General features: G+C 38.7%; 1 protein-coding gene across 2 annotated transcripts in view; it reads right to left on the bottom strand.

Moving 5' to 3' along the window:
* Parp4 (poly(ADP-ribose) polymerase family member 4) overlaps positions 1 to 11048 on the bottom strand; it is a 97873-nt gene that overhangs the window by 59807 nt on the left and 27018 nt on the right. For both annotated transcript variants that reach the window (XM_010633816.3, XM_010633817.3), the window contains exons 11-16: positions 10528 to 10665; positions 8124 to 8219; positions 4810 to 4993; positions 4219 to 4375; positions 1975 to 2099; positions 935 to 1066 (exon numbers count right to left, since the gene is read on the bottom strand). In XM_010633816.3, the coding sequence (XP_010632118.1) occupies positions 935 to 1066; positions 1975 to 2099; positions 4219 to 4375; positions 4810 to 4993; positions 8124 to 8219; positions 10528 to 10665 (832 nt within the window). The remainder of the gene's footprint in view (positions 1 to 934; positions 1067 to 1974; positions 2100 to 4218; positions 4376 to 4809; positions 4994 to 8123; positions 8220 to 10527; positions 10666 to 11048) is intronic.

The raw sequence follows: 11048 nt of genomic DNA, 5'->3' as shown, positions 1-11048 counted from the left end.
AAAAAAAAAAAAAAAAAAAAAAAAAAAGAAAAGAAAAGAAAAGGAAAGAAGAAGGTAAAGAATCTGACAGCTGACTGTTCACATTACTGTTATGTATTTCTCCACCTAACACAGGCATTGGCATGAATTGAGATGTATGCAAAACTAGCAACCATACATTAACAAATTCCACTTATACCAGCCTACTTTGGGAGGAAGAAAACCATCAATAATTAGTTACATCCTTTTTGAGGCCCCATAAAATTGAAAGGTATCTCTGTTCTGTCTATGAGGTACCCTGCTATGCTGCTTTTCTTTAATAAAATTTGTGCTGCAGATTTACTCTGATTTCTGTACACGAGACAAAGGACCCACTGGTCCCACTACATTATATTAGGATTAAAATATTTCAGTCATCTAGGCCTAGTAGTTCATACCTATTATCCTAGCACTCTAGGAGGCTAAGACAGGAAGATTCCAAGTTTGAGCCTAGGCAACTTCCCTCCCTTGCTCTCTTTCCTTTCTCTTTATTCTCTCCTTTTCTCTTTCTTTCTTTCCAGTGCTGGGAATTGAATCCAGGACCTCCAACATTCTGCCAGTGAGCTACATACCTAATTCCACTAGTTCTTTTGGTACAAGTTTTCTTGGGAAGTTACAATAATAGCCTGCACTTCAGCTTGACTTTTATAGCAAGGTACAGAGGATTCATTTTTGCAAAAATTTATCATGGCTTCACCAGTTTTTAACTTTGCATCTCTTAAAACTTTTGATATCAAAATTAGTTTTTTAAAAAATTGAAGATGAAGACTGGACAGGTAGGGAGAGAAACCAGTTAAGCAGTTAAGTAGAGGCTAATTGTGTAAGCTGGTCCTTTCAAAGAAAAAAAAATTTTTTTTAAGTTGCTCCTCACTCTAGGGCCATTGAGACTCTGATAACAAAGATCTCTTCTCCTTACCTCACCCACTATGTGCTTCCCGTTGATGAATGCCTCAAAGCCACACACAGCTGCCTTGTCATCCAGAGGAAAGATATATTTGGCCTCAATGGGCACGTGACTTTGATTTGTGTATGTCTGAAACACTATGATCTGAAGGACAAAAAAAATCCACATACTTGAATAAGCCACATGGAACAACATTTGCAGGAACAACAACTAAAGAAAATATACATTATATACACCACACACACACACACACACACACATATATAAAATACATGATCACTTTAGATTCCTCAAATTTTTTCCATTTCCCTATTATCTGTCTTTTATTTTGTACTTTGCATATATTGAGTTTTTCATATAAGAGAAACCATGCAGTATTTAAGCTGTGTGCCTGAGTTACTTCACTTAACAGTATGGTCTCAAGGCACATCCATTTTCCTACAAACAAATCAAGTTTATCCTTCTTTATAGTCAGAGTAGTCCTCTATTATGTGATTCCTTGAATTTTTATCAAGTCCCTTGAATTTCCACCCCTGATAATGCACTCTTACATTCCAACGGAGAGTCCATGCCAAGTGACAAAATGCCAGTGACACACATATTCAGGCAGTTCATACACATATGGCTAGGATACAAGTTGTAGAAATGCTGAACATAGCTCTTATTAAGATGGCTGGGGGAAAAACTCTTTGCATGTTGTGGACTTTTTCTTTTTTTTGTGGTACTGGGGATTGAGTCTAGGACCTGGTGCATGCTAGGCAAGCACTATAACACTGAAATACATCAGTCCTTTTCTTACTTTTATTTTGAGACAGGGTCTTGTTAAGCTGCCCAGACCAGCCTCATGTTTGTGATTCTCCTGGCTCAGTCTCCCATAGTGCTGGACTGCATCTGCACTGAACACTTATGTACTACTTTTTTTCCTTGTCATATTATTTCCTAAACAAACATTATAACATGCAAATTTTGTTTAGTTCATGTAACTGCAATCAAATCCTCATTTATGATTTATATTCAACTAGTCAAGTATCATAAAAGCACAGAAAGCATACCTGGGCTACAAAGTCTATTATTCTCCCCTTGATGTGAACACCCTCTAGAGGAACCAAGTTTCCAGAAGCATCCTGAAGGCCGGCCTTGATGGTGCTGGAAGGCTTAGGGTCTGGTAACTGGTAATCTACATATTACAAATATCAGTGTTAGCCCTTAAAATCATCCCTGTTCTATTTTTGTTATCTTGACCTTTATTCTTCCATCACTGCATATATTACATTTTAGGAAAAAAATGAACAGATAATAATCTGAAAAGTGAATGACTCCCCACATGAGAAAAATTTTCAAAGCACTTCTGTCTTTTTAATTTTTATTTTACTCATTTATTTTGCAGCATCAGGGATTAAACACAGACTTAACATAGGCAAGTGCTTCACCACAGATCTCTACTCCCAGATCACTTCTGCCTTTTTTAAATAGGAGGCTCTGAAGTGTGATTTAAAAAACATGAAATGATGCTATTAATTGAAAGACTTCCATTTCAACATACATATATACTGAAGTCTTAGATTATCCCAATAAGCATAGCTGAAATATGAATATTGCTACCTGCATCCCCTTATCACGCTGAATTGGTCAATCACCAGTCACAATTATTTATTGTGCCACAGAAGCATTCTAGAGCAATATAAAACTACCTAGATCTTTCATGCTGAAAAAGACTAAATCAAACTACTGCATACTGGAAAACTGTTCACATCATATATCAAAGATATGGATATATCTGTATCCACAGTCTTGTTGCATATTTTCATTTAATGACTCCCATAGAAAAAATTAGAGTTGTCCACTTGAACAAATATGAATATATACATTTCTCCCTCTGTGTGCATGTGCTGTTGGTACTGGGAACTGAATCCAAGGATTTTACACTGAGTTACATCCTCAGACCTTTTTATTTTTTTGAGACAGAATCTCACTAAATCAATTAAGTTGTCCAGGTTGGGAATGAATTTTTCTTCCTTCTGCCTCAGTCTCCCAGTGTTGGAACTACAGGTATGTACTACCACACCCAGCTAATACATACACTTCTGATTTTTAAAACATGGGGAATGGGTATATAATTTAGGGGTAGAGTGCTTACCCACGGCACATGCAAGACCCTAGGTTCAATCAGAAGTAATAAATAAATAAATAAAATAATTTAAGCACAGTCTTAAAGGGGAAGGGTGGGGATAGGGACAGGACAGATTGGTTTGGTTTGGAGTTACAGTTTTGCTATGTTGCCCAGGCTTATCTTGAATTCTTAGATTCAAGTGATCCTCCTACCTCAGCCTCCTGAGTAGCTGGGACTATTAGCATATATCACCACATAGAGCTTGTTAACATGTTTTTCGGTCCTACTAAGCATTATATAGCTTGGGCTCATGAATTTCTGAGACGCTGTCATGCTCTTACGCAACTGTACTTCTACTGATACATAAGTGGCTTGTTACAGTCTGTGTCAGCCCTTCACTCTTCCCACTCATCCTTACAGCATACTGATACCATTCTCATTTCCATCTGAGGGACGTTGGAGTGCAGATAAGTTACATGATTTGTCCCTAACAAATTCCGTCTGCACAGCCTACTAAGGAGTAGAGTTGACATTCAAAACCAAGTTTACTGACTCTAAAGCTGTGTTTTTTTTCTATTCTATTCTTCTCAATTGTACTTTTTGTACTTGTGACATCTTAAATGGTTCTATGGGTGCTGTGGCTTGGAAGTGGTTCAGCCCCTAAAGGTCCATATGTTGCAGGTTGGTGCCCAGGGCAGGGTGGGACCTTTAAGAGGTGGGGTTGTCAGGAGGCCCCTTCCTGCCTCTGCCTTGCCCTTGACTTGCCAAAATCTGTAGGTTACACATACATCTTTTTAATAACATACCCAGTCTCAGGTATTTCATTATAGTAACAACAACAACAACAACCACAACAACAACAAAAAAACCAGACAAATACAGAAGGTATTTGAGATCCAACTCAGGACTTTGCACTTGCCAGGCAGGCATGGTGCCACTGAGCTACATGGTTATTCCTGAGAAGATGCTCACAGAGAGATACTAATGACAGAACATGGAATTGTGAGATCACTCAACTTTTCTTGAGCGACCTGGTTTTCATGTGTACAATATAAAAAAGAAAATGAAAAATTCAGTGTGAGATCACAGATATTATTATCAGACATGAATATAAATACCACTGCAAATGTTTCACTTCTATAAATAGTATCACAACAAAACCCAGCATTCCAGAAAATTGTCTTACCTTCAAATCTTGAGATATCTGAAAACTCAGGTCTGTATTCCTCTAATTCACTACAATCTTGAGGATGAAAGTCCTTTATTTGATCTCCAGCCATGCAAAATTTAATAATATATTTCATTTTAACTTGATTGGTTTTATATACAACAAATTCATCATCCTAGAGTAAAAAGAATAGATGGTAAAAAACAAGAACAACTTCATAGGTAAGGGAAATCAAAAAAGCAGAATTTCACCCAGAAATTCAGAAAACACCAAATCCAGGCAGTAGATATAAAATAATAAATTTGGGGGTGGGTACCAGGGACAGAACTCTGGACCTTGCACTTGCAAAGCAGGTGGTGGCACCACTGAGCTAAATTCTGGTCCCTAAAATAAAAATTTAAATGGAAGCATAACTAATAAAAGTTGGAACAAAAACCTAAGGCTGTTCCTTGGGCATTCAGATCTCTCTTTGCCTGGTTTTTAAAATTTTGTTTTTGTTTTTGTTTGCGGTACTGGGGCCTGAACCCAAGGTCTTATCCATGCTACTACATAAGTGCTCTTCCACTGAGCTATACCCCAAGCTCTGCCTGTTTCTTGACATAAAAATACCTCAAAGTCTGTAGGGACAGAGGTTGTCTGTGAAACTCCATGCACACTGTCAAAGCCCAGAGGTGCTTCAGTTAAGGAGAAGTTCTTCTTGAATAAGTCCATACATTTGCCGAGGGCCACATCACAGATGATTAGGAGTCTGGAGCCATCTGTCTCTGCTGGGTGTGAGTACTTAATGCTTGTGCTTCATGTGAAAGGAAATAAACACATTCTCATAATTTATAAGTATATGTCAACATGTTATTATGTAAATAGAAAACACAGGTTGAATATAACTAATCCAAAAATCTGAATCCAAAATCTGCTCCAAAAATTTTTTGAGTACCAATAGGATGCCACAAATGGAAAATTCCATAGCTTATGTCATCTGCTGAATTTCAGTCAAAATACAGGTACACTAAAAATAGTGTATAAAACCACCTTCAGGCTAGGTACAGAAAGTGTAAACATAAATGGATTTCATGTTTAGACTTGAAATTCCAAACCCAAGATAGCTCATTATGCAAATGCAAATATCCCCAGATATGAAAAAAAATTTCTGGTACCAAATATTTCAGATAAGGGATATTCAATCTTATACTGTTGAAAAAAACCCTTTCCTAGCAAATCATTCTAAATTTCAACCCTACTGAAATATCTCCAAAAATTCAAGTTAGAACTTCATATGGACTTAATTGACTAAATTTTTTTGCAGTGCTAGGGATTGAAGCCAGGGCCTCACATATGGTAGGTAAGCACTCTACTGTGGAGATGCACACTCAGTCCCACCTAAAATTTTTAATATAAAGCTGGGTGTGGTGGTGCACGCCTGTAATCTCAGCACTCGAGAGGCTGAGGTGGGAGGATCGCTGTGAGTTTGAGACCAGCCTGGGCTACATAGTGAGTTCCAGGTCAGTCTCAACTACATAGTGAGACCCTGTCTCAAAAAACAAAGCAAACAAATAAACAAAAGAAATGCTAAAGCAGCCTGGATAATTTAGCATATTTATTTAGGTACCCAGAATCGAACTTGGGTTCTTGTACTTACAAGGCAAGTGGCGGAACCACTGAGCTAAATCCCCAGCTTATCATTTAGCATTTTAGTGAGACCCTGCCTCAAAATAAAAAACAAAAAGGGCTGGGAATGTAGCTCATTACAAAGGCCCTGAGTTTAATCCCAGTAATGCAAATATTTTAATATAACAAACATGTAGGGCTGGGGATTTAGCTTAGGGGCACTGTGCCTGCCTGGCAAGTGCAAGTCCTGAGTTCAATCCCTGGTACCAAAAAACAAACAAACATATATACTGACCTTGATCATGCAGTGCTCAATGTACTTTGTTCTTATGGAGAAATTAATTCTATTGCTCCCCCAAATCTCTGTTAGCTACTAAAATATATATGTGTAAATACCAGAGTGGTGAATAAGGAAAAAATAGTCCACCTTATTAATTTGGAAAAATTATATTGAGTTTTCTGCACTAAGGTTCAGAAAGGACATTAAGTACTAAGTAAGGACTGCTCCAAGGGAAAGACAGCCATTGTATTCTTACAATGCCTTCTAAATACAAGTGTAGAAAAAAAATTTCATCCAGGTATGGTGGCACACACCTGTAACCCCAGCACTTGGTATATGTGCTGCCAAAGTGAGCACAAACCCCAGCACTTGGGAAGCTGAAGCAGGTGGACTGCCATAAATATGAGGCTAGCCTGGGCTACATACATAGTGAGACCCTGTCTCAAAAAAACCCAAAGAAATAAATGATACCCAAATGAGATTTTGTTTCCTTTTCTTTGGGGATTAGTAGCTTTAGTAAACACACCTTGCTGTTAGGAGCACAGGTTAAGGAGTATTTTGGGGCACCATTTTTGGAACACATCTCTCTCTCTGTCTCTGTCTCTGTCTCTTTCTCTCTCTCTCTCTCTCTCTCTCTCTCTCTCTCTCTCTATATATATATATATATAATACCAGGGATCAAACTCAGGTCCTTGTGCTTGCGATGCAGGCAGCAGAACCACTGAGCTAACCCCCCCACCTTTATTTATGTATGTATGTATGTATGTATGTATGTATGTATGCACCGGGTATTGAACACAGGTCCTTGTGCTTGCAAGGCAGGCCACCGAACCGCTGAGCTAAATCCCTGGCCCAACCTTTATATTTTTTTAAAGGTCAAATCCAAAGCATCAAAGCATTTCCAGGAGGACTTTTCTTTTTTCCACACCTTAAGACTTGTATTTTTTAGATAAAGAACCGGTTTCCCCATTTCTGCTATTCATTTTCTCCCTGCGGTGAGTACTTCCCTTAATTTACCAAACATTCCGAAATCCTCCCTACCAAACCTGACCTTGGTTTTACGCTGTCAATCTCTAACTCCTTCCTTCTCACCATTCCCTTGACTCAAGAGTCCAAAGAACATTTCTTCTTGCCTGACTATTAATTGCTACTCAATCCACAATAATTTGCTCTGTTCAGATTTCTGGTTTTTAAACAAGGAAAACCAACAGAAAATGGAGTACACGTAGGACGTGGGAGCATTAGACATCTCTTCAGATTTTCCCACTGAAGCTATTCTGCGACAAGTCACTGAGGACTTCAATTTCATTAGAATCAGCTGAATGCCCACAAAATATGGCAGTATCTAAAAAATTTTATCTTGTACTATTTTGTACAAGGTATAAGAATGTATAATATAAACGTTTAAAGACTAATAACGAGTCCAACTACATATGCAAGCGCTTATCTTAAGGATGAGAGGAGTTTGTGGGCTGTGGAAGTAAGGATGCTGGCTCTGGATAAAGACTGCAAAGGTACAGCTCATCCTGCATCCCCTTTTTGTTTTTGTTTTGAGATAGAATCTTACTTTGGAGTTCATACTGGTCTTAACTCAGTATGAAGCCCTTGCTGGCTTTGAACTCATGGCAATCTTCCTGCCTCAGTCTCCTAAATGCTAGGATTAAAGATGTGTATCACTATGCCTGGCCTTGCATCCCATTTTAGCTGTACATTCAGAGGCAAGATCCTCTCAGTGTTTCCATCTGGGATACGGAGATAGTAAAAGGACTTACTTCAGGGCACTGTAAGGATTCAGTAAGAAAATATACGTGACACCTCTAAGGAGAGTATAATGACTAAAATAATTTCAAATTTAAGTTTACCAAATATATATCAAAAAAGATGCTTCTATAGTATACTGAGAAAACTGATTGAATTTGATGATCTGTATCAAGGGTGAAAAACCTCTTTACAAAGAGAGATGGAGGAGAACATACAGCAGATCTGGTAGTGATTTCTGGGTGATGGGCATGAATAACTGATATAAGAGCATACTAACCTGAGTGAGTCACTGAAATAAATACCACTCCCGAGATTTCCAATGTCTGTTCTTTGCACTCCACGATCTTCAACGACTTTGGGTAAAAGCAACCCTCTGAAAAGAAAAGGGCATTATAAAGATCTGCCAGAAAAAGAAATTTTTTATTATACCTTAATAATTCTAGCAGGACAGTGCTAGTTTAAAAGCATGACATGCATAACCTTAAGAATGAGCGCCAAAGTACAGCTGGCTCTCTGTACCTATGGGTCCACTCTATAGAGTCAACCAGAGGACGGAAATACTTGCAAAAACTGTGTCTCTACTGCACATGTACACACTTTTTTCTAGTCATTATTTCCTAAAGAACATGGTATAACAGGGGATTTGGCTCCGTGGTTCCGCCACCTGCCTCGCAAGCACAAGGGCCTGAGTTTGATTCCCGGTACCATAAAAAAAAGAAAAAGAAACACGGTATAGCAGGTATCTCAGGACATTTATACTATACTTTGAGTTTTAAGCCATCTAGAGATAATTTAAGTATACTGGAGCAATTACATAGGTGCTATGAAAAGATTACACCATTTTCTATAAGATCCTCAAGCATGGGAAGACTTTGCTGTGACAGGGTCCCGGAAACAGTTCTTTGTGCACACCCAGGGATGACTGCAATCCCCCAGTGGAGCTCCGGGTACCACTGAAATGTCACCAGCTGTGGCTGGCTTCTCATCATGGTCCCCCGCAGCGCTGGGCAGCTGGCTAGCTCCTGCCTCCTCCAGGTGAGTCTCCATGTAAGCTCCATGTTGACTGTATCTGTCCCTCACTTGGGACCTCAGGGAGGTTTCTGCTGGGCTTTTAGTAGTCAGAAGATTCTTCACAGTCCAAGTGAAACTGCAGTTATTCCCAGAAAGGCAGGTAAAGAGAGAGACTTCTTTTTTTTATGACACAAACATCTATTATTTGTTTTTGAGACCGGGTTTCATCATATAGTCCAGGCTGGCCTTGAACTCCTTATATAACCCAAATCGGCCTTGAACTCATGATCTGACTGCCCCAGCCTGCAGAGTGCTGGGAATAGAGGAATGTGCCAACATGCCTGGCTATGAATATCTATTCCTTGAATTTTATATTAAGAGGTATTGTTTTGTTTTTTGCAATAATGGGAATTGAACCAAGGGTCTTGGTCTTGAGAAACATTCTCAGCTCTTTCTATTTATTTTTATCCTTTTTTTTTTTTTTTTTGGTACCCAGGATTGGACTCGGAACCTTGCACTTGCAAGGCAGGCAGCAGCACCACTGAGCTAAATCCCTGGCCCTTCTCAGCTTTTTTATATTTTAAATTTTGAGACTGGATCTCACTAAGTAGCTAGGTTTCCCATGCTACATTTAAACTTTTGCTGTTCCTGCTTCAGCCTCCTAGATTGTTGGGATTATAGATGTATACCACCACGCTCAGTTTATGTATTTTTTAACTTTCTTATGGTTTGTTTTGTTTTGCAGTGTGGGGATCAAAACCAAGGTCTCATGAATTCTAGGCAAGCCCTCTACTTCTGAGCTATACCTTTAAGTTTCTTAAGTACTTAATTATAGAGCATAAATGTACTCAATAATACCCCTTGCACCTGTGACTTCAGTTTTAGCCTTAATGTATTATTCAAAGCAAACAGAAAATTAGGGTTGTGCTTTAAGTAAACAGTAAACATAAGAAGGGGTCCAGGAGACCAGGGGAGAGGATGGGGAAATAGGACCTTGTACATGGCATGTCTTCACTCTACATATACCCCCTCCCCTTCCCCTCTCCCTTCACCCCTGGACCCCTCCTCATCTTCAAGAGAGCCATCCCCTTGTCTCCTATCCTTCATTTTTCTCTTAGTTTGTACTTGGCCTTACTCAAATGACAGATACTATATAGTATTCAAGCTTGTGTGTCTGACTTATTTCACTCAATATTTTATTTTCTAGGTGCATCCTTTTTCCTACAAATGTCTCAAATTTGCCCCTCTTAAAGCTGAATAGTATTCTATCACATATAGATACCTCAATTTCTTTATCCAATTATCTGTTGATGGGTATACAGGCTGCTTCCAGGACTTAGCTATTATGAACTGTGCTGTTATAAACATTAGTATGCATGTATCACTATATTATGATGTGTTAAACTCTTCGGGGAAGATACATAGAAGGGGCATAGCAGGGTCATATAGAATTTCTAATTTTAGCTCCATGAGAAATCTTCATACTGATTGCCCTAATGGTTGTACTAGTTTACATTTCCACCAACAATGTGAGTGAGTGAGTTCATTTTTCACCAGTCATGCTAGCATTTGTTATATGACCTATATGGTTTAGAAAAAAAGGAGGAAAGAAAGGAGGCTCACATTTGTGAGCCTGAAAATTTAGAAAGATAAAGAGGCCCCATTCTTACCGCGATAAGATTCCTACAATGTTTTGTACAGGAGACCCATGCAGCAAGGACCTCACATTGCCAAGTTTGCTCAAAAATTCTGTGGCTTCATTCACTCTGCCAACTCTAAATATCTGCAAGATGTCTACTGGAGTTTCACTGTAAGAATTAGAAGAAAAACACTGAGATTGAACAATGAGAAGCAAAACAAAATAAATCAGTATTTAAGAAGAAACCCCAGGGGCCAGGGATTTAGCTCAGCGGTTCAGTGGCCTGCCTTGCAAGTGCAAGGACCCGAGTTCACCCCAAACAAAAAAAAAAAAAAAAAAAAGAAGAAACCCCAAAACAACTTAAATGTCCATTGTCAGGGAACTGATTTAATGAATTACAATACAGTGTATCTTGGCAATGCTGTGTAGGCATTAAAATTCACATTATTTGAAGGGCCAGGGACGTAGCTCAGTGGTGCTGCACCTGCCTCACAAGCGCAAGGTCTTGAGTTCAATCCCAAGTACAAAAAAAAAAAAAAAAAAAAAAAACCA

Source organism: Fukomys damarensis, unplaced genomic scaffold, assembly GCF_012274545.1.
Source record: "Fukomys damarensis isolate Sample0158 unplaced genomic scaffold, DMR_v1.0_HiC HiC_scaffold_38, whole genome shotgun sequence".
In the NCBI taxonomy this organism is placed as follows: Eukaryota; Metazoa; Chordata; class Mammalia; order Rodentia; family Bathyergidae; genus Fukomys; species Fukomys damarensis.
The sequence above is the reverse complement of the archived record's forward strand: the minus strand, read 5'-3'. Positions and strand labels throughout refer to the sequence as shown.